At 58.6% G+C, this 21960-nt stretch overlaps 10 protein-coding genes across 10 annotated transcripts; 6 read left to right on the forward strand and 4 right to left on the reverse strand.

Annotated features, from left to right (window-relative positions):
* The first annotated feature begins 38 nt into the window (after positions 1-38).
* On the forward strand, positions 39-1094 carry C7974DRAFT_93213 (uncharacterized protein). Its single transcript, XM_046147541.1, has 2 exons — positions 39-254; positions 305-1094. The coding sequence occupies exons 1-2, from the start codon at positions 74-76 to the stop codon at positions 889-891; spliced, it is 768 nt and encodes a 255-aa protein (XP_046000978.1). The 5' UTR covers positions 39-73; the 3' UTR covers positions 892-1094.
* A 203-nt stretch (positions 1095-1297) lies between these two features.
* On the reverse strand, positions 1298-2850 carry C7974DRAFT_301350 (uncharacterized protein; the record flags this gene model as incomplete). Its single annotated transcript, XM_046137848.1, has 3 exons — positions 1298-2047; positions 2168-2444; positions 2570-2850. 3 exons carry the CDS (start codon positions 2848-2850, stop codon positions 1298-1300), a joined length of 1308 nt encoding a protein of 435 aa, XP_046000979.1.
* Positions 2851-4279: 1429 nt separating this feature from the next.
* On the forward strand, positions 4280-6732 carry C7974DRAFT_301599 (uncharacterized protein; the record flags this gene model as incomplete). Its single annotated transcript, XM_046137859.1, has 5 exons — positions 4280-4356; positions 4429-5433; positions 5465-5850; positions 5896-6319; positions 6369-6732. The coding sequence occupies 5 exons, from the start codon at positions 4280-4282 to the stop codon at positions 6730-6732; spliced, it is 2256 nt and encodes a 751-aa protein (XP_046000980.1).
* Positions 6733-8209: 1477 nt separating this feature from the next.
* On the reverse strand, positions 8210-9846 carry C7974DRAFT_420347 (nucleophile aminohydrolase; the record flags this gene model as incomplete). Its single annotated transcript, XM_046144253.1, has 4 exons — positions 9540-9846; positions 9397-9492; positions 8592-9348; positions 8210-8523 (listed from the first exon to the last, which is right to left on the reverse strand). The coding sequence occupies exons 1-4, from the start codon at positions 9552-9554 to the stop codon at positions 8210-8212; spliced, it is 1182 nt and encodes a 393-aa protein (XP_046000981.1). The 5' UTR covers positions 9555-9846.
* An 85-nt stretch (positions 9847-9931) lies between these two features.
* Positions 9932-12352, reverse strand: C7974DRAFT_350121 (armadillo-type protein). The gene is made up of 3 exons (XM_046139454.1): positions 11921-12352; positions 11366-11875; positions 9932-11316 (listed from the first exon to the last, which is right to left on the reverse strand). Exons 1-3 carry the CDS (start codon positions 12152-12154, stop codon positions 10390-10392), a joined length of 1671 nt encoding a protein of 556 aa, XP_046000982.1. The 5' UTR covers positions 12155-12352; the 3' UTR covers positions 9932-10389.
* Positions 12347-14329, forward strand: C7974DRAFT_384646 (uncharacterized protein). Its single transcript, XM_046140865.1, has 3 exons — positions 12347-13589; positions 13633-13984; positions 14031-14329. Exons 1-3 carry the CDS (start codon positions 12434-12436, stop codon positions 14284-14286), a joined length of 1764 nt encoding a protein of 587 aa, XP_046000983.1. The 5' UTR covers positions 12347-12433; the 3' UTR covers positions 14287-14329.
* A 1035-nt stretch (positions 14330-15364) lies between these two features.
* Positions 15365-16271, forward strand: C7974DRAFT_326825 (uncharacterized protein; the record flags this gene model as incomplete). The annotated part of the gene is made up of 1 exon (XM_046138997.1): positions 15365-16271. A coding segment is annotated over one exon (681 nt), but the record flags the coding sequence as incomplete, so codon positions are not given.
* Positions 16272-16585: 314 nt separating this feature from the next.
* C7974DRAFT_301691 (uncharacterized protein) lies at positions 16586-18562 on the forward strand (the record flags this gene model as incomplete). The annotated part of the gene is made up of 1 exon (XM_046137861.1): positions 16586-18562. The coding sequence occupies one exon, from the start codon at positions 16586-16588 to the stop codon at positions 18560-18562; it is 1977 nt and encodes a 658-aa protein (XP_046000985.1).
* Positions 18563-18814: 252 nt separating this feature from the next.
* On the forward strand, positions 18815-20242 carry C7974DRAFT_93417 (Alpha/Beta hydrolase protein). Its single transcript, XM_046147542.1, has 2 exons — positions 18815-19434; positions 19561-20242. Exons 1-2 carry the CDS (start codon positions 19066-19068, stop codon positions 20197-20199), a joined length of 1008 nt encoding a protein of 335 aa, XP_046000986.1. The 5' UTR covers positions 18815-19065; the 3' UTR covers positions 20200-20242.
* A 434-nt stretch (positions 20243-20676) lies between these two features.
* Positions 20677-21521, reverse strand: C7974DRAFT_384650 (ribosomal protein S14). Its single transcript, XM_046140866.1, has 4 exons — positions 21464-21521; positions 21318-21408; positions 21119-21218; positions 20677-21044 (listed from the first exon to the last, which is right to left on the reverse strand). The coding sequence occupies exons 2-4, from the start codon at positions 21377-21379 to the stop codon at positions 21036-21038; spliced, it is 171 nt and encodes a 56-aa protein (XP_046000987.1). The 5' UTR covers positions 21380-21408; positions 21464-21521; the 3' UTR covers positions 20677-21035.
* Between the last annotated feature and the right edge of the window lie 439 nt (positions 21522-21960).

The raw sequence follows: 21960 nt of genomic DNA on the forward strand, positions 1-21960 counted from the left end.
CTGGTCGCATTTGGTGGTGATCTCATTTTCGCGATTGAGCGCGAAACACAAGACAATACACAAAACGTACAAAATGGTCGCGCCAGAAGTCGTTCTCACACATCTAAACCGCGCTGATGGCTCTGCCACATACACATACAACGGCTACTCCATTATTGGCGCGGTCAATGGTCCAATCGAAGTGCAGCGCCGCGACGAACAGCCAGAAGAGGCCACACTGGAGGTCAATGTAAGGCCTTCTGCGGGTGTTGGAAGTAAGCATTACCTGTCACGGCCACAGCAAAACCCACCTGACAACTCCCAGCACCGCGCGAACGCCACCTCGAAACCCTACTTCACAACACCCTACGCTCCATAATCCTCACGCGCCAGATTCCCCGCACTCTCGTTCAAATCACACTACAAGTACGCAGCTTGCCAGAAGAAGACACAACGACGGGCGTAAACACCAGCCTCACAGTCCTCCCACATCTACTCCACACAGCCTTCTTGGCTCTACTGTCTGCCTCGATACCACTCTCCACAACGCTAACGAGCGTCCTTGTTGCATACCCTTCCTCAACAATGAAGAACTCGACACCGCTGTTGAGTCCCACCGCGAACGAGTTGCTGCGCGCCAAGCCAATCAGGTCGACACATGTTTTTGCGTTCAGTGGGGATAGGCGGATGTTGCTGAACGAGAGCGACGGCAAGTTTAGCTACGATGAGTGGGAGGAGGCCTGCGAGATGGCTGAGGAGGTGTGCTGTAAGGAGGAAGGCCAGGGTGGTGTGAGTCTTGGCGATAGTATGGAGATCGATGGGGCTGTGCAGAGCCAGAATCTGGAGAAGTGGCTGAGGGAGGTTGTACGAAAGAAGGTGGAGTACGAGCAACGGTGGAAAAGCGCTACTTGAGTGGCGATGCAAGATGGCGTTACGCTCTCAATATGCTTCTGGAGGCCAGTGTCGATGAGCTGTCTGCCTTGCACGGACTTGGATGCTCATGTGATGCCCTTGGTCGAGCTACATTCCGCGTCATACACGACACTGTGCTGATATCACGAGAAGGAATTCTTGTAAGGTAGCCAGGGGACCCGCCCGAAGAGGGAGAAGTCAAGAGCTCAAGCTTAAAGCTCCGGACGCTTGCAGTAGTGATATATGTGATGATACATGATGCGCGCTGCAGGGCAAAAACAAATAGATGCTAGCTGTACAACAAGTCGAGATCGCTCAAAGATGCTATGCGTAGTGCGTGTCCATATCCAACCGTAATCCGTGCCGTATGTCGCAATCGTAATGTCATGTCCAATCCAATGCTACGCTATGCAGAATCCACAGCACCTATAGCTTCTCGCCTAACGCTGGTCGCTCGTACACTTTGCGCCGCTCGCTCTTTCTTCGCTTGCTCCTTTCTCTGGTCTTCAGCCCTCATCAAGGACTGGAAATACACCGATGGATTCCAAGGAGGGATCTCCCAAATAGTCAAACCGTTCTTCCTTTCGTGTTCTTTCTTTTCTTTCTCCTCCAGCATTGAATAGTCCCGGCTGCAGTTCTTTGCCTCGGATAGCCAGTCGTCCCAGGCTTTCGTTTCCGGGCAATGGTCGCCTCTGCGAACCCATGTTGCGTCCTTGCTAGCCACGATTGCTTTCCACAGAGCCTCCGTGAATGATTTGCTTTTTGAGTAGGGATATTCTTTCCTGATGGAGGAGAGAAAGCGTCCTTTTGTATGCATCTCGTAATCCGACAGTGCCTCGGACGTCACCTTGTAGCATGATGTGTCCCAGTGCACTTTACCAGGAAGCGCAGCAACAATCCAGTAAGCAGATCCAAGCAACATGTAGGAACCGGCCCATGCGAGTTGGCTTTCGATCCTGGCGTTGGCGAGACAAATGACCCCGCCCATGAGCATCATGGTGCCGACAAGGCTAAGGAGGCGATATATCCAAGCATCTTCGATAAGGTATTCGATCTCTTCTGGTGCGAAGTATAGCTCACGCGCCACATCCTCATGGCAGCGCACGATTAGGAAATTACCTTTCGGGTATCTGATGACAACATCGCCATCAGGCACCTTGTCCTCCATCTTGGCTCCCGTTCCCTCTTCAGCCGAGTTGATCTTGCGGTCTTTCATCTCAATGTTCTTATTTCTTTTCTTACTTTTTGACGGGTAAAAAGTCCATTTTCGCGTTACTTCTGGCTTTTCTTCTGCGGGCTTGCGTTTCGGGAGTCGGAGGTACCAGAAATTGCCCAAGCCAATGAGACTGGATAAGAACGAAAGGAGTGCGGTTGCAATAATAGACATGCCGTCACGTAGATATATGGACAATCCCAATAGCATTGCTGAAAGTGCGAAGCCAAGTATTGCAACATAGGTAAGAGGCCCGTAAGGCTTGGCCTTGATAGGATCATCAGTGACGCGTGCGATAGTCACAACTCGAACGGAGTGTCGTGGTAAATTGTTGGAATCGCTTCATGCTTGTTAGTGCCATAGCCCGCCTCAACTCTCACTGATCAAGATGCCTAAACTTTACGAGCGTGTAGTTTGGGACCGAAGGTCTGACAGCGCTAGTATCGTGAAGCAGGGATCACTCACCAAATAATGTTGCCAATATGATTGACATGGTCCCTATCATTGCCTGACCACACACCCGACACATCACCACGAACAGGCTCGAGGTCTAGCGGCCGCGTCGGGCGCATGAGGGCTTGGGGAGCTGGGATCAATCGTGGAAGGAAGATCCATTTTGAGAGTGTAGACACCTGGGCGTTGGCGAGCACGGAACCCTCACCGAGAATAGCAAGAAAACCAACGATGTCCAGTTGAAGCGACTGTAAGCTGTAAGTGCCATCGTCCTCAGTCTGGAGCCAATGCATCCTGGTACGCGACGGCTTAGGCAGACTATGAGTACAGGGCCGATACTGGAAGAAGACTCAGGGCAGAACGGTGCGGGAGAGAAACACGGGTGGATACGCGCTGCACGGATGTGGCTGGGTATCCTATATAGCGGCAAACCACCAAATGCCCAGATGAGGCTCAAACGAGAGGTTACGAATGCATGGGCGCAGATCAGTGGTGTGGGTAGCTCAACAATATCCAGAATTGGGGGCCAAAAGGCCGCTGTACGTCGTTACCATCCCCTGGGTGCATCATAGAGAGAACACCAAAAACCAAGCAGAATCCAGAGCTGGTCCGGTGAGCGGCAATCAGGTGCTCCAGCCCCATTCGCGAAGCACGGGAATTGGGGCGCTTCACAGCCTCGATGGTGAAAGCCTGCGGCGGCGTTCATTGGACCGTCTGAGTGCCTCAGGCTGAGATTTGAAGTGAGGGGCAGGAAGGCTGACATCGCCAGGCCCCAGGATTTGGCGCTGCACAGCCTCTTCGAGCAGACACGAGGGTGTCCGGCTTAGCATTTCACATCAAACATCATCTTTGACACAGACCCGCTCGTCGTTGTGACCTCCCGCGTGTATTGAAACGCTGCGCCTCGACTGTGGAGCAGCTCAAGCTTCCTGATCGCCGTCGATTGACCGAACAACATCGCGGCTGCACGCGCCAGGCTGGCGACACGTGAAACAACAAGTATCATCAGGTATGCGCACGGCCTAAGTGTGCCCGAGAACACTTCAGAATTATCGTCGCATGGACTTTAAGTACCAAGAGAAGGAGCAAACGGCCACGAAATAAGTGTGTTGATGTACGTGGGTGCGATTTCCTTCCCAGCCTAATGGCAAGCACGCGACGGCCTTGCTGTTTGTTGCTAGTATTGTGTTTGTTGTCTTGAACGGTCGCAAGACATCTTCTTGATGATACGCAAGGTCTGAAATCAATGTCATCTGTATTCACATTGTTTGCTGCAAGTTGCGACAGCTGTCTGCCAGCAGAGTCACGCTGCCAGGCTCCAGTCTTGTGATTCAAATCAGCCTTACTACATATCATGGAACACTAGGGAAGGCGCAGTCCCCGCAGTCCTGCCGCCTCTTACTCTTACAACAACGATCATTTCTGAGAATCGTACTGACTCTCCACTAGGCCGAACAGCGTATCGAAGTGGGCTAAGATTGAACCGCCTTACACTTCGCCTGGGTAGACTTCATTTGCAAAATCTCGGTCTGGGCCACAGCCACACGGAAAGGGTAGATTCGTGAACATTCAGGAGTCAACACCGATCATCATCTGAAGTTGTCACTGAGTCGCTGTCAGACCGGTCAAGGTCGCAATAGCATATACTTGTGTAACGTGCATCCGGCGATTGGATCTACACAATCGAAGCCTGCTTCACCGGCATGACATACCGGTAACGACATGCCCGCTGATTCCAAACTTCCCAGTGACTCTGAGAAATCCCACACGCCGTGGTGGAAAAGTTGTATTCCAACCTTGTAAGTTCTTCCACTCCGCCGCGAAGCCGCGCGTTCTATCAATACTTCTGCCAAGACGCTGACTTCATCCAGACCTGTACGTGAGAGGCGCAGGTCTTCAGACGACCCTAACAAGCCGATCGCGATGGTAGCTGACTCTCCAAGGAAGAAGCGAAGAGCGTTAAGCCCTTTAGCAAACAACCGCAAACCGGTTCCCATGATACCTGTCATGGAGGTAAATTCAGGGGACGTAGAGTCCCACAAGGCATCAGCTAGGGCCGAGTTCGATGCTGCGCTAGAAGACGATGAGAGTAACAAAAAGTACTTAACTCGTCATGAGGAACTTCTGGATGCGGAGGACAAGAACGCCTGGGATCGTAGCGCAAGACCAGATCCAGCATCCGAGTCATACCAGAAAGAGATCAAAGCTGCCGCTATAGTACAAGCTGTTCGGAATTATGAGCGTGAATTCGTCTTTGGGAATCTGCCGTCCGAAGCAATCCCTGGCAAGAACACGCTCGACATGGGAGGGCAATTTCTCACGAACAAGAAACGCATCAATGAGAGAAGCAAGCTGTTTGAGATTGCCAATCTCGTACCCAAAGGCGCGCTTCTGCACTTGCACTTCAACTCTGAACTGCATCCTGAGCAGTTGCTGTACAAGGCCCGTTATATGCCCACTATGTACATTCGCAGTATTCGGCCATTGCTGAAAGAAGAAGACCTCCAAGAGACAGAGATCGTCTTCAATGTTATGGATCCTGAGCAGGTCCAAGAAGGAGTCGACATTTTCAAACCCGATTATCCTGGAACTGCTACCAATTGGAGACAGGAAGAAATGAAGTTCAAAGTATGGATGAAATGGAGTGACTTTCAAACTGGCTTCGATGAGCACTTCTCGGAAGGCCACCATGACAATCACGACGAGCCGGTGTTCCATCAACCCCCAGAGCCCGAAGATGACGCGCGGTGTTGTGGAGCATCTCCTGCTGTCAAATTGAACCGCGCAGAAGTATGGCTGAAGTCGAAAATGGTCCTTAGCGAAACAGAAGCCTATGGGCCTGACCAGACTGTGAACGGGCAAGTTATAAATGCATCGTTAGAAGTCGTTGTGCTAACCACTTGACAGAGTCTGGGCCAGGTTCAATCAAGCAACACGATGCTTTAAAGGCCTACTCAATTACGAAAGTGTATACAAGTGGTACATCGGTAACGCCATTGACCGAATGATCAAAGAAAAGGTCATGTACGCTGAGCTCAGGCCTATGTTGCTTGACAAGTCCATCCCAAGTGATGACGGCCGGACCCCAATTACGAATGCTGAACAGATGAAACTTATTCTTGCAGCAGTCGAGGAAAAGAAGCAGGAGCTTAAGAAAGAGAACATGTTGGATAAGTTCCCCTTCGGCCTGAAGATCATATACTGCACACCACGATCTATACCGAAGAAGATGATGCAGGAGGAAATGAAGCAATGTATTGAGCTGAAGTTGCAGTTTCCCGATCTTATATGCGGTAAGTTTTAATAAGGTTTGGCGCAGACTCTCGCTGACAGCCCAGGATTCGATCTTGTGGGTGCAGAAGATCGCCCGAACCACATCGGTTTCTATCGAGTCGAGCTGCTTGCTTTCAAGAAGACCTGCGACAGCAAAAATATCGAAATTCCTTTCCTGTTCCACGCCGGCGAGACACTCCTCGACACCGGCGGCTCCAGTGACCCAAAGAACTCGAATCTGTACGACGCGGCCCTACTTGGATCCAAGCGCATCGGCCACGGCTTCGCGCTGATGAAGCACCCCTATCTGGTCGAGAAGTACTACAAGCGGCAAGCCGATAAACCCGGGTCTGGTATCTGCGTCGAGCTGTGCCCCATCTCAAACGAACTGCTGCACCTGTGCCGCAACATAAAAGAACACCCATTCCCTGAGCTCCTAGCTGCAGGTATTCCCTGCACCGTCAACAGCGACAACCCCTCTCTCTTCGGGTACGCATCCCCCCCCCCCCCTTGCTATATCCCAAACTAACACCCCCAGCAACACCATGCCCCACGAATTCTACCAGATCATGGTCGGCGCCCCGAGTATGACGCTCTTCGGCTGGAAGCAGCTCGCGCGTTGGAGTCTGGAGTACAGCTGCCTGACCGCCGACGAGAAAGCATCCGGCCGCGCGATTCTCGACGCCGCGTGGCTCGATTTCTGCGACAGCGTGATTAAGCGCTACGGCGGGCTGATGGACAAGTCGTACGAGGTGGTCGATAAGAAGAAGGCGGATGCCGAGTACAAGAACATGCTCACGACGAACAAGGGGCGTTCGGCGAAGGGGAAGGCGGTGTACAAGACGTCTGCGCTGGAGGAGGCGGCGGGGGAAGCGGGGGGTGAGGAGGGGCCCAAGGCCTGAGGGGATTGATGGATTTGAGTACGGTTGTTGCTGCCTTCTCCGCTTTCGTGCCGTGCCGCCCTGATCGTCGAGTCGCGGCGCCGGGTCCCGGTCGTTATGGCACCCCTCCGTGTTCTTTTTGCAACAGCAGCGCGTCGGCTTCGACGCGCTTGTGTCTCTGCCTCGCCCCCACGGCCCGGAGACACGACACGACACGGTGGCTGCGGTGCCTGGGCAGAGCGCGATGCAGCGCGGTGCCGCAGCGGTAGGCAAGCAGTACACGAGCGTGGCGACGCTGTGCCAGTGAGAAACGCAGGCTGTGCGGGCGGTCGAGAAATTGTGCGTGTGCATGTGCGTATCAGACTCTCGTTTGTGGTCCTTTGTAGTTAATCCATGTGCTGTGTTGTTTCGCGCCGTGCTCCCGAAACGCTCGTCAGTGTCCAGGGGCGTTGTATGCGTGCAGCACAACTACTCCGTGATGGGGTGCACTATGCCGTGGTGTTTGAGGCCGCGGGATCCCCCCGTGCCACGCCGTCGCCTCAATACTAATATAGACACTGGGACTGAGGCAGTACCGACGAAGCTCAACGCTGACGTGCCGACACGTTGTGCTACCCGCGAGCGTGCATCCTGTCATCGTGCCGTCTCGTTCTGCGCTCTGCTCGTTGCTTTATGTACTGCTGTCATTGCTCACCGATGACCATCTATCCATCTCCACCTATCCATCTCCATCTACCCATCTCCATCTACCCATCTCCATCTACCCATCTCCATCTACCCATCTCCATCTACCCGCTACTCCCTACCTACCCTCATCACCACCACGACCTTAAACACTTAGCTATCAAAGCAGACGAAAGCAGACGAAAGCAGACGCGAGACAAAGACAATAAAGGGTAGGAAGGAAAGGGGCGTGGACAGTGGACAGTGGACAGTGGACAGTGAGCAGCAAACAGTGAACAGCAAATAGTGGGCAGTGAGCAGCAAACAATCACCAACGCTCACCAACGCCGACCCACAACGTACCAGCACTCGCTGAGCAACGGTATGTGTTTGAATCCTACCATGCCTACTATCCTACCATCACATTATCTCACTACTACTATCTCACTATCACATCCCATCACATCACACCACGTCCTCAACGGGTCCTTGCTTTCCCTTCAAAATCCTCTTACGATGCTCGCGGGAGACGTATTCAGAATCTACCATATTGATATTGATATTGTTTTGTTTTTTTCTTACATTCTGGTACTTTGGTATTCCGTAGCTGCCATTCTACCCTAACCCTTCTATTTCGCTGCAAAACAACAAAAAGTGCAGATGCGAGGGGGCGGACGGGACGGGTATGGAACACCTCCCCTCGTCACCCCCCATCATCACTCATCGTCACTGCTGTTCCCGTCCCTCATCGCTCCGCTCATCGCTCCGCTCATCGCTCCGCCCTCCCTCCACTCTCGCCCTCGCTCTCGCTCTCGCCTCCCTATCCGCTCCGCCCTCACTCCACCCTCAACCTCCTTATCGCACCCCCAACCACATCCTCCACCCCCCCTACCCCCCTCGAACACCCCGGACTCCCCAGCCCACTACCCAGCCCGCTGCCCAGCCCGCTGCCCAGTCCGCTCTCCACCGTCTTCTCAACCAACACGCGCTTATCAGGCCCCGTAACCGTCTGCCCTTTGGCCTGCGCGAAGCCGGCGGAGCGCGCGTGGGCGGGGTTGGGGGAGTAGAAGGCGTCGATGATGGGGTGGATCATGACGGTTTGGGCGGATATGGTGAGGGTGCTGTTTGTGGGGACTGTTACCCAGTTATCTAGATGGTATTAGCGGGGTACGTCGAGATGTTGAAAGGCTGATGAAGGGCTGATGGGGGCTACACACCGCGCTCAAATGTCAGCGGCTCGCTGGCCACAAGCACGATGTCCGACCCCTTGTCGCGCCGCTCCATCACGTAGTTGCGCTCCCCGGCCTCGACATCCGTCCCTGGCGCGTCCTGCTGCTTCCAGCTCGTCCCGCTGGAGAAAAACAGACTCGCAGCCTCGTCCGTCGCCGAGCTGACGTAGCGCGTGCACACCACGCTCTCGCCATCCGTAACCGCGAAATTCAGCAGACTCCTACTATCCTCATTCCCCATATTCGCCTCGCCCACCACGTCGCGGATGAACCCGTTGATGCGCTCAATCGTCACCAAGATCGCGCGCCGCAGCACCGCGTGCCCGAACCCGCCCGGCCCCGGGTCGGCGTCGGGCGACACACCCGCCTTATCCAGCGCGTCCAGGAACAGCGCAAACGCCCACTCCGAGTCCGTCGAGCCCTGCACGAGGGTGAACCACTGCTCGCCCAGACTCAGCGCGAGCCGCCGCTTGATTTGCTTGAAGCACCCGACGCCCCCGTTGTGCATGAACAGCAGCCGCTTGTACGCGAAGGGGTGGCAGTTCTGCTCGCTCAGGTTGCCCTCGGTGGTCGCGCGCACGTGGGCGAAGAGCAGCGAGGAGGTGGTTTTCGACGCGAGCCGCGACAGGTTGATGCAGTTCCAGGCCGGGATCGTGGAGGTGAAGACGCAGGGTTCGGGGCCGAGCGAGGGGGATGTGTAGTAGCCGATGCCGAAGCCGTCGCCGTTGTGCGGGCGGCGGCGGTCCTGTGGGGGTGTGAGTTGGGCGGGAGGGGAGGGTGGGAGAGGGCTTACGAGGCGCAGGCGCGAGTCGAAGGACTGGGTGAGGATCGAGTGTGAGGGGTTGAGGATCAGCTCCGAGAGGAGGATCTCGTCCTTGCCCTTGTACACCTGCGGCTTGTGAGTCTGGGCCACTGTCGTGCTTGCGGATGGCTGACCATAAACCGACACATGGTGGTGGTGCTTAATCACCTCTAGGTGCGTGGTCACCTCTAGGTGCTGTGTATGCTGGGGACTGTAGATACTGGGAGATAACGTGGGTAGTGTGGGCATGTATCGAACACTGCATTCTGTAGAGTCAGGAGTCAGGGCGGTATGGCGCCATCGGACCAAGACATGGTGCAAATCTGTTTATCAAAGTACAAACATTGCGTCAAGCTGCTGCAGGAGAGCTCACAAACAATATACACAAAGCCAAGCTCACGCGACACACCCGACGTCAAAGTCTAGCACCGGGGCGACTTGCGGGGTGCCTACCATGGCCGATGACGTGGGTCCTCACGTGCTGACACACAGCCAATCACAAACACCACGATGCACATGACAAGACTTTCAAAACCGATGCATTCGGTATCACACAGCGGATAGCTGCTACACATGTTGGGCACGCAGGCTGTGCCTCTTAGTTATCTGTTCGCTTGCGGTGCAGCCGCCAGACAGACCCAGCCAACCTGACCATTCTTGCCCATCGACCTTACAATAGAGATAAGCAAATCGCAACGCCTGGGATATGATGCGGATAGTAAACATGGTGGGGTTACAAGACGGTGAATCTTTCGATGCTGTGTAAAAACAGAGGGGAGGAAGGGGAGACTGGGTATTGCGACGAATGGCCGACTCCCGTGGGCGCGTTTCTCGTAACTTTCCAAAAGTCGTGTATCAATCGTGCGTGATCGTCATCTAGTTGGGCTCTGGCAGACTGGCCTGACAGGGCAACTCTTACGGCTCGCTTGCGCAGGGGAGCACTCAGACGTGCGTGGACGGGCAGGGGTGAAGTGACTCAGCCGCTCACATGTCCATCGAGTCGCCGCCGTTGGCGAAGTTGAAGTTCTGCTGCGGCTGCTGCGCCTGGTTGCCGGCGCCGAAGCCGAAGTGGCCCTCCTGGTTGACGGCGGGGTTGGTCTCGGCCATGTTCTCGGCGTCGCCCTCCTCGTCGGAGAAGTACTTCTCGATGATGTTGTAGGCCTTCATGTAGATCTCCTCGTTGGCGTTGTTCTGGCACTCGTGGATCTTCTCCATGCCGCCGACCTCCTCGATGAAGAGGGCGTAGCGGTTGATCTGCTCGCCGGCGCCGTCGGCGGCAGCCTCCTTGTCCATCTCGCCGACCTTGAGGATGTTCTCAAGCCCGTCAAGAGCGACCTGGATGATCTTGTTGTCGGGGCAGGCGAGCAGGTCGCACAGCGGCTTGATGCAGCCGCTCTGGACGAGGTAGCGGATCTGGGCGGGCTTCTGCAGACCACCGCTGGTGGCGTTGGAGATGGCCCAGCAGGCCTCCTTGCGGGTCTTGAAGTCGCCGTTCTGCAGCAGGTGGATCAGCGGGGGGATGATGTTGGCGTCGACGACGGCCTGGATCTGGGTGGAGTTGCCGGCGGTGACGTTGGAGATGGTCCAGCAGGCCTCCTTGCGGATGCCGTCCTTGGTGGAGCTGAGCAGCGAGAGCAGGGCGGGCAGGGCGCCGCAGTTGATGATGACCTGGGTCTGGACGTCATCGCCCGTAACGATGTTGCCGACGGAGCGCAGCGCAGGGGTCTGGACCGAGGTGGAGGCGTGCATCAGCAGCTCGACGAGGCGGCGCGGGATGCCGGCCTCGATGACGGCCTGGATCTTGTCGTTGGAGCCGTCGGACAGGTAGGAGATGGCCCAGCAGGCGTCGATGAGGACCTCGTCGTCGAGCGAGTAGACGAGCTTGGCGAGCACGGGCAGGGCGGGCTGGATCTGGGGACGTTAGTGGGGGTGTATGGCAGTGCATGACAGGAAAACCTACTGTCTGCCAGTCGGGCTGCGGCGTCTTGCCACGGCAGAAGTTGCTGAGGGTCCAGGTGGCGTTGCGCAGCATGCTCAGCTTGCGGCTGTCGCCCAGCAGGGCCAGCAGCGGGCGCAGGGCACCAGCCGCAAGCACAAAGTCGCGGCAGGCGGGGCTGTCGCCGGCGATGTTGCCCAGGGCCCACACGGCCTGCTCGCGCACATCCGGCTCGTGGCTGCTGAGCAGCTCGACGAAGATGGGCACGGCGCCGGCCTCGATGACCACCTGCGTCTGCTGGGCCGAGCCCGAGGCGATGTTGGTCAGGGCCCAGGCGGCCTCGAACTGCACGAGCGTGTGGGGCGAGCGCAGGAACTCGACGAAGCGGCTCACGACGCCCGTCTCGATGACGCGCTCGATGGGCGGGTTGCGCTCCTTGGACAGCAGCTTGCGGAACTTGGTCGTGGCCTGGATCTGCTCGTCGATCTGCTCCGAGAAGACGCCCTTGACCATCTGCGGCAGCTCCTCGTTGAGCTGGGCGCGTTAGCACAGCGCCGCCGTGGCGGGGGTCATACACACCTGCCCCTCGATGTTGCCGCCCTCGTCGTCGCTGTCTGGCGCAGCGCCCAGCGAGGCGCCGGGCCGGTCGGCGCCGCCGCCAATGCCGCGGCGCTTTGCGAGGTTCTCCTCGCGCTTCGCCCGGCGGATCTCGACCTGCTGCTCCTCGCGGCGGCGGCGGAGCTCGTCAGGCTTGAAGGCGCTCTTCGCCTTGAACGTCGTGCGGCGGTGCTCGGGGATGTACTTGTCAGCCATGTCTGCGGCGACGGGTGTGACGGCGGGAGAGTCTGCGTGGGAGGCAGCAGTGGCAGTGTTTGTTTGCAGGAGATTAAAAGGCACTTTCGTCGTCCGCTGCGTGGGGCAAGGTGAAAAGGCGGCCGCCGAAACGGCAAAGCGCGCCCGACGCTAGCGCCGCCATTCGCAGCAGCGCCTTTGTGCCCAGCGCCACGCATGTGACCGCAGCGCAGAGCAGTCCATTGTGCGTTTGCGGCGGGTGCAGTCTTTCACGCGTCTGATGACAATCGAGCCGCCGCCATGTCGGGCCTGCCTGGCTTCACCGCCGTCAAGGACGTCCGGCCGGGAGTCCCGGGCCTCAACCTGCTGGGCGTCGTCGTGGACCTGCAGCATCCAAGCAGGACCAGAGGCACAGACTGGGCCCTGAACTTTACCATCCAGGACGACTTCTCTGCCGGCTCCGTTGGCGGCAGCTCCAGCCTGAGCTGTCGCGTCTTCAAGCCGTCCCAGGCCAGTCTGCCCAAGATTGCCGGCCCCGGCGACGTGGTCATTCTGCGCAACTTCAAGCTGAGTGTATGGAATACCCGCAGTGACTGCGTGAGCAACCCTGCCAGCGCCGTGCTCGTCTTCCCCGCAGCCAAGATCCCCGTGCCCGAGTTCAGCCAGGCCTACATGCTGGGGGGGAGAAACCATCTGCCCTACGAAGCCACCGTTGGCGCGAGAGAACCCTCCGCAGCAGAGGAAAGAGCCGTTCTGGCCTTGAAACATTCGTCATCCAGCTCCGCCCGGGCCCTCCAGGAGCATGCTTCTACCGCTTCGCTGAGCACCAGCAAGCGCAAGGAAGCTCTGATCCAGGACCTGACGTTCGACAAGTACTCCGACATCAAAGCCGAGGTCTTGAACATCTACTACTCCAACTATGGCACCGTCGAGCTCAAGGTCACAGACTACACGACCAACAAGCTTCTCTACCTGTACGCAGACCCAGACCGAGATCCTGACATGGTCTTCAAGCGCGAGTGGCCCGGCCCGTTTGGGCAAGTGACGCTGGAGGTGCGACTCTACGATGCTCACGCTGCGTGGGCGCGGGACCATCTTAAGAACGGCGACTTTGTCTTTTTGAAGAATGTGTACACCAAGTTCTCCCCACGCAACGTGCTCGAAGGCTCAATGCACAAAGACCAAAAAAAACCGGACCAGGTTGACGTGCGCAAGCTCTCGGACACTGCGGCGATAGAAGCTATAAAGCAGCGCAAACACGCTTACGAGCAGCAACGTTTGACCCAGCGGACCGTCCACCTCGCCAATGTCCCCAAAAAGGCGTCTGCAAAAGCATCTGCACGGAGGAAGGCCGAGAAAAGACAGAGACAACGTCAGCAGAAAGAGGCTGAGCTCAAAGCGATTGAGGAGAAGGAAGAGGGCTGGGAAGCTGAGCGCAGTGGAGTCAATCGGAACAGTAGGTCATCACAACTGGGCTCAGTACGTAGCTAACATGTCAGTCCGCGCCGGATTCCCTGAAAAACAGTGCTCTACGATATCTGAGATCATCAACAACCCTTTCTTGCAGACAAAGACCGCCACAAAACACAACCCGCTCACCCTGCCCTTTGTCAACAGCAAGCACCGAGCCCGTGTCCGCGCAGTCGACTTCTTCCCGCCGGAGCTAGAGTACTTCACGCACTCCCTGCACGACCCCAACTGGACGCCCTGCTCCAAGAAGGACCGCTGGGAATGGGGCTTCGTGCTGCTCCTCGAAGACGCACACGTCCCGCGCGACACCGTCCCGCAGCAACTCCGCGTCCTCGTCAACAACGACTCGGCGCAGTACCTCGGCCTGCCTCACGCACGAGAGTGAGTCCCGTCCCTTCCCCCGCCCCGCCCGCACTGACACACCCAGCCTGACCGCCGACCCGCCCGCCCTCGCACAGCTACGCGAGCGGCTCTTCATCCTCTGGGGCAACCTCGCCGAGCTGAAGGACCAGCTGCGCGCCCGCAGTTGCGATCTCCCGCTGCCGCCGGGCGATAACAGGCTCGACAACCGGCCCTTCGACTGTTGTATCGAGGAGTATGGGTACGAGGTGCCGGTTGCGGAGGATGCGCCGATGGGGTACCAGCGCCTGCATAGGCTGGCGTTTACGAAGATTATGTCGTGAGCGTGGTGGAGTGGTTGTACGGGGGTTCAGGGGTTTGGTGGGGTTGGTGGGGGGTGGTGGGAGGGGTGTGGATAGGATGGCTTGGGGTGTTTTTACCGTGATACCCATTTGAACGGAATTTGATCTCCGTCTTTCAATCATCTGTTGCCGATTCGCGTGAAGTCCTGCGATCACGCACAGCGACTCCTGTGTCTCGGCGTTTCATGGCGGAGGTCCGCTTCTCGTGTTGTTGAAGTCTGCGGTTGTTGTCCAGGTCCGCAGAACACCACACAGAGTCAGTCACAAGGTATTCACTTCGAACGACAACGTATAACGATATCGCCTTACCTTCTGTGAATGCTACACAGTGCGCACATCCGCGATTCTTTCCACAGATGATTATGAGACACAACCCACTCTCCACCCTTCAGGTAACCAATCAGCAGCATCGCAGCCGTCAGCCCACCGACCGACAAGCAACGCACCATTCACTGAGCACTCGAGAACAGCGTGTAGACTAACTGGCGGTGAGTGGGGAGTGTGTTTCAACGCATAGCACCGCCGTCTGCGCCGTCGGCACCAATGTGCGCGGCCAAAGGCGCAAGATGGCGTTGCGGATTGCGTGATTCGGCGTGCTTTCGCGCATGTCACTTATGGTCGCGCACAAAACGAGGGCAAAACGAGAGCTCAGGAACGCTGGAACTTGAACCTCAAATCGCTACTCACGAAGAAGAAACATTTGACCTGGACTAAGCATACCTCGGACTTTGTTTACTGCACTGCGAAGAGCCGGTCGAGCAAGAGCTGCGAGGTGAGCGTGGAGAAGGGGTTTTGTGGTACGCAGAGATACGGAGAGATACAAACAGTGACTCCAGACTACGAGGTTAGAGACGACGACATGGCGCCTTCGAGGGATTTACCGCTGCCTGAGTATCGTGGACTCGATACTGCGGATGTACGGCCTTTGAAAGCGGGTGTCACCACCGAAGTCAAGGAGAACCAGGAAGCCCAAGAAGTCCAGGAAATCCAGGAAGTCCAGGAAACCCACGAAACCCAAGAAGACCAGAACCCCGAACTCCTCCCCCCAGGCCACCCCGCCACACTCGTCCTCAACCCAGCCCTCATAACCCAAGACTACGACCTCCTGCGCTTCTCCGCCGCAGCCTCGCTCCAGCTCCCCCCCGCGCACACCACCCCGGACCCCGCCGACCCAACCACCTACTCGACCTCGCTCATCTCCTCCCCCTACAACGTCCCAGGCCACTACCTCGACCTTTCATCTCTTTCAACACCCTCGCTCCTCCTCGCCCTCGCCCTCACGACCCTCGCCCCCGCGCGCCCCGACTACGCAACCGCGCCATACACCGAGGCCTTAAACTTCCCTATCGTATTCTCCACCCTACGCTCCCTCATCACCACAACGCGTCTCCCCTTCCCCGCGTCCTCCTTCTACGTCGTAACCTTCCACTCCACCCTGCACCCCACAGCATCCCAACCCCTCCTCCACACGCTGGACTTCGAATCCCACCGCGAGGCGTGCGAGAGCGGCGGGTTGTTGAAGTATTGGTTCGGCAAGGCGGATTTAGGCGGCGATAGGAGGAATCTGGCGACGTGTTTTTGGGCGGGGAGGGAGGAGGCGAGGAGGGGGGGGAGGGGCGAGTGGCATGCGAAGGCGAGGCGGGCGGGGGGGGAGTTGTATGAGGGGATTGTGTTTGGGACGTGGAGGTTGTGGGTTGGGGAGGGGGGGCGGGGGTGGGGATTGGAGGCTTGGGAGGACTAGGGGGGTGTTCTGGGGAGGGTTGCTGGAGGTAAAGGTGTGGGTGTTGTTTTCCAGGCTTCGGGAGGCGGGCGGATGGCTGTCTGGGTGCGTGCGGATGGGCTGCGGACTTGCATCATCCATTGGCGTTTAGGTCGGACTGCGGCTTATCAGTGGCCATCAGGGCTGTATGAGATCATTGAAATCATTGAAATCATGGAATCGATACATTAAAACAGAGACGGAAAAGTGAGCTAAGGTGTCAAGGTTCCCTCGCGAAGTCCTGGTGAGCACCAATTCAAGGTCACCTGCTTTCGCGCACGCGCCTGGACCCTGACGCCGTGACGATTTCTCCCCGCCGTCGCGCTGCTTGGCCGCAGCACCCATTCTTTGCGCTTTGAGCTTTTGGCCCTTGGCCTTTTGCACATCTCTATTACTTGGTGCCTGTTGCACTCCCCTCTTACCCGCGTCCCGACCTCGCAAACTCACACCAAATCCACACGCCCACGCAATCCACCACAACACCGCAGCGCTCACAGTCTGCGCTCCACCGCGCGAGCAGCCATGCCGCGCAAACGCACCACCCCCAAGCGCCAAACCAAACTCTCGTTCTCGCCCACCGCGAAACCAACTGCGCCGGCTACAACCACCGCGCCGAAGAAAAGCGCGCGCGCGAGCAAAAGGCAGACGAAAATCGATGTGCGCAATATCGCGCCCAAGGGGAGGCTGAGGCGGGGGAGTGAGTCGAGTGAGGATGAGCTGCAGGAGGGGTTGCAGGGGTTGCCGGTGAGGGCGCGGAGTGATGGGGTGTTTGGGGTTGGGGGGGCGAGTGAGGAGGAGGAGAGCGGGGAGTCGCAGAGCGAAGAGGAGAAGCCGAAGAGAGCGGGGCGAGGGGGCCGGGGAAAGCAGTCAGAGAGCGAGGAGGAGAAGCCGAAGAGAGCGGGGCGAGGGGGCCGGGGAAAGCAGTCAGAGAGCGAGGAGAGCGACGAGTCGCAGAGCGAGGAGGAAAAGCCGAAGACGAGGCCGAAACGAGGGAGTCGGAAGCGCCAGCGCGCAGAGAGCAGCGATGAGGGCACGGTCACGGTTGTACAGCGGAAGCGGGCGCGGCAGGCTGAGTCTGAGGACGACGAGGAGCTGAGAGTCCCCGGAAAACGACGGAGGGTTGGGCGGGGAGAGGCGACGGAGAGCGAGGAGGAGCCTGCACCACCGCGGAGCGTACGGCGCAGACTCACGAAGCGACCGGCTGCACCAGACGACGACGAGGACACGTCACAGCAGATAACTCCAGACGAGGGAGAGGAAGAAAACGGCAGTGGAGCTGACAGCGACGCCGAGGAGCAGGAGGAGCTGAAGGAGGAGCTGGCATTCCTACGCTCTTCGCCGCCGTCCGGACTGCGGAGTACACAGGACCGGCCTAAGAACAAGCGGCAGGAGGCCCTCGAAGCGCTCAAGAGACGGCGTGCTGGCAGCACCCAGGAGCCTCCCTCCACTCCGGCCCGCAAACCGCGCGTCGTTGTCGAGTCTGAGTCCGACTCGGGCTCTGAGCTTGAGATCATCAAGGAGGAGCCAGACAGCGATGAAGTGGGAGACCCCGAGAGCTCGGTCGAAGATGACGACGAGGACGATGACCGGGAAGCCAATGCCTTAGACATGTTCCAGGAAGACGAAGACGACACGGGCTTCATCGACGACGACCCAGACGCTGTCATTGGCGAGCCGGACGACGACCAGGCGCAGCTGCCCATGCAGTTCAGCAGCATGTCACGCGCGAAACCAAAGGATCTGTTCAAGTACGCTGTCGAGTGGATGGTCATGAAGAAGATCCACCCCGGCTTCAACCCCAACGACGAGATCTACGAGCTCACCTTCCGCAAACTCGGCGACGAAGTCAAAGGTCTCGCGTCATCGAAATTCACCTCAGCAGCCTGGACGTCCGACTTCACGCGAGCTATCAACGCGCGGCCCGATCTCTTCATCAACGACATTGGCGGCGTACGCAGAGAACTCCTAAGCGACCACTGCGAAGCATGCAACCGCAAGAACCACCCCGCCACCTTCGAGCTGTCGCTGACCGGCACGCCCTACAACCCCGAGTCGCTCGAGCCGCTTGACTCTGCCGGCTCCGACTCCGACTCCAACTCCGACTCGGACAGCTCGCTCAGCGCCAGCGAAACCAACCTCAACGGCGAGAAGCCCACGCGCGACTTCCGCGGCGACCGCATCCCGCCCGCCTCTAAGACGTTCACGCTAGGCAGCACATGCAAGGCCAACGCGCAGGTCGCGCACACGCTGCACCACTGGCGCTACCACCTCAACGACTGGGTCAAGGACTGGCTGCAGAGCAACGGACACTTGACGCCGGAGAAGCTGGTCAAGCGCGACAAGAAGAGCGACCGCCGCCGGGAGAAGGAGGCGCGCAAGATCGTCGACGAGATGGAGAGCAAGGGCGAGATTCGCAAGCTGCACCGGTTGTATAAGGATCAGGTTCAGTTTGCGGTCGAGGCTGTTAACGATTTCAAGCGCGGGTGGGGGAGGAGGTGACCATGACACAGGGGCACTTTGATCCTCAGGCGATCACTGGGATACGGCATTGGCGAGACCAAGGACCAGCTGGTTGGGCGTGTGTTCTAGTTGGAGAAACATTCACTCAAACGCACGCTAACTATAGAACACATGAAAACACCACCGCACTGCATGCCCACACACCGCGAGCACAGCCCCAGCACTCTCATTTCCCGCCTCTCGTCTTCGCGCCCCCGAGCCGCCGCCGCTGAGCAAGCTTCGTCCGTCCAGAAGCTTTCCACCGCACGTTTCTTCCGCCCCGGCCCGTTTCACCGGCCTTCATCTCCGCCGGCGCAATGCACACACCAGCCCAGCCGCAACACCACCGCGCCCTCGTACCCCAATTCTCGCAACCCCGTTCGCGCGGCCTGTCTCGGACAGACTGACGGCAGGCAATGCTCTGCGCACACATGGCCGCGCTATATAACCCCCTCTGCTCCCACGCCACCACCCACTCTCCCACCATCTAATTCCCCTGCACAATGAAGTCCCCCGCGCTCGCCCTCCTGGCGCTCCCCACCGCGCTCGCCCTCCTGGCGCTCCCCACCGCGCTCGCCGCCTCCGGCTGCCGCACCCCACTGCCCCCGAACCTGGCGCCCGGCACCTCAACGCACAACCTCACGCTGGCGTCGCGCTCCGTCATCGGCACGACCACGCAGCGCGAGTACATCCTGCACCTGCCGGCGGGGTACAACGCGAGCAACGACGAGCCGGCGCCGCTGATCGTGGCGTTCCACGGGCAGAGCCAGCCGGCGTGGAGCATGGAAAGGATTAGTGGGTTTTCGGATCCCGCGTGGAATACTGAGGCGGTGGTGGTGTATCCGCAGGGGCTGGATGTGCAGGAGCCCGGTGTACGTACCCTATCCCTTCCTCGCGGGTCTCGAGGCGCAGCAGTCCGCATCATCCCAACGGGCTCGCGCCAGCCCGCACACACCGCTCCCCAGACTCCTCCGCCGCAGAACTAACCCCCTCGGCAGGTCCAGTGGCTCGGCGACCCCCTCGCGCCCCCCGCCTCCCAGATCGACGACCGCCTCTTCGCCACCGAGCTCCTCGACCACCTAACCTCAACCCTATGCCTAGACCCCTCGCGCCTCTACGCCGCCGGCCTGTCCAACGGCGGCGGCCTGACCGGGCTGCTGATGTGCGATCCCGTGCTCAACACGCGCTTCGCGGCCTTCGCCACCGTGGCGGGTGCCTTCTACCCGGACGCCAGCACGCCCGCGCCGCTGTTCGAGGGCGCGTGTCAGCCCGCTCTCGGCGGGAGGAAGTTGCCGTATCTGAATATGCATGGGCGCGCGGACGCGGTGGTCGCGTATAACGGGACCAACGTGCCGCCGCCGGCGAGTATTCCCGTGCCGGAGTGGGTTGGCTCGTGGGCGGCGCGGAACGGGTGCGGGGCGCCGCGGGTGCGTGAGGCGGAGGCCGGGACTGTGCAGGAGAGCACGTGGACGTGTGGGGGTGTCGACGCGGTGGTGCATCGTGCGATCGACGGGTTTGGGCACGGCTGGCCCAGTGTGAAGAACCAGGGCGAGCCGTTTGAGACGCTGCGCGGTGGGCCGACGACGTGGGATGCTACGCCGTTGATTCTGGAGTGGTTTGGGAGGTGGGCGCTGTAGGTGCGTGGGGGGTGTTCATGGGGAGTGTGTGTGGGGGGGACGGGGATGGGGGGTGGGATAGACGGGTGAGAGGGAGGATATAGAAAGATGACTTGAGATGTGCGAGACAGACAATGAGTGCCGACGTAACCAGATCACTGCAATGTAAAACCGAGATGTGAATCCGCCTCCCGTGATCAACCCATTCCGTGTCCTATGATCCCGAACTGGCCAAACAGCTGTTGTCTGGTTTGGTTGCAAGCCTGGCATCTGCAGCTATCAACCATGCAGTTCACTGCAGTCAGAATCCCGGGTCCTGGCAAGCACAGATGCGTCAATTCCGGCAAGCACAGAAGCATCGAGTCCGGCAAGCCCAGCGTGATTGGGCGAGGGTATAGTGGTCCTGCACGAGTGAGCACCCGAGTGTATGCGTCGAGCACCGTGATGGCTGGGGCCAGTTTATAGCACACCCGGCCCCGGCACCGCGCATCTACCGCGTCAACCTATGCGCCGTATTAGCATCCCAAGCACCTCATCATCCTATGCACCTTATTAGCATCCCAAGCACCTCATCAGCATCCACTGCACATCACCACACCCACCCCTCTTCACGCCACGGCACATAGCACGTTCGAGTCACAGCCAGCACCCTTGCATTGGTATCAGGATGTCATTTTGTTCTAGCAGCCACACGACGCCTCCGGCGCCCGGCGCCTCTCACAAGACCCCGAACCGCCCGCGTCCATCCCCATACGACGCGCCCGTCATAGTCTGCTCGTGCGAGCGCGGGCCGCGTCGTGGCGGGGATCCTCGCGCCGTTGCGCCGCGTTCCTCCGGTCGTGGAATCGTGGATACATTTAACGGTGCTGGGGCGTGTTAGCAGGTGTGTGCGTGCGCGGGGCGTGCAGCGCGGGGGCCTGCAATAGTGGTGGAGGCGTACCTTGACGAAGCCAATGTCGGCGGCCTTCTCGCGGAAGCACTGACGGCAGATGTTGAGGCCGTACTTGCGGATCAGACCGGCGGGGTGGGTGCACACGCGGCTGTGTCATGTCAGCCGAGTCCTTCTATTGCCTGCGCTTCCTGCGCGCTGCTCGCCCGTCGCGCTGCAGTCGCAGTTCCGCGCTCTCGTCGCAACGTACCACTCGCGGGAGCCCTTGCCGTAGGTCCTAGGGCGGGAGTACCAGACCGACTCGTGAGACATGATGTGTGGATTGGGAGTTTTCGGTGACGCTGCAGCGGCCAGTCAGTTGGGATTTCCGTAGCAGCAGGCCGCGGGCGTACTGACAAAAGTTGGCTGTCGGAGACGGGTTAGCGGGCGTGCGTGGGCTGGGGCGTTCACGGTGGTGAGGTTGCGGTATGAGATTCAATATTGCAGCCGGCCGATCCTCGGGTGCGGGCTAAGCGAGGTAATCGCGCCGTCTCGACACCGCGCTAGTAAGGTGCGCCAAGCTCTCCACGGGCAAAGTGAACGCCAGCAATCGACGGTAAAGCATACCTTCCTAATGCGGTAGTTTCCTAATACGGTAACACAGCTGCCTTCACCTCAGCTGAGGCAAGTTTCTGGCGCGTCATTGATGGTTTGGATATTGCCAAGCCTGAGGTCGAGTAAAAGTGTAGACCATTTGCCTTTTCCCTGGAGGATTTGTAGACCTGTGGCCGGTCGTCTCGGACAGCCTCATCACTTGCCAGGTAAGAGTGCAGGGGTCCGAGAATTATATAGTTCATCACAGAGCCAGTGGTACCGGGAGCTGCAGACCTGTTTGATATGAATATCCAGGCCCG

The sequence above is a fragment of the Boeremia exigua genome (genome assembly GCF_020726555.1).
Source record: "Boeremia exigua strain MPI-SDFR-AT-0100 chromosome Unknown C7974scaffold_2, whole genome shotgun sequence".
In the NCBI taxonomy this organism is placed as follows: Eukaryota; Fungi; Ascomycota; class Dothideomycetes; order Pleosporales; family Didymellaceae; genus Boeremia; species Boeremia exigua.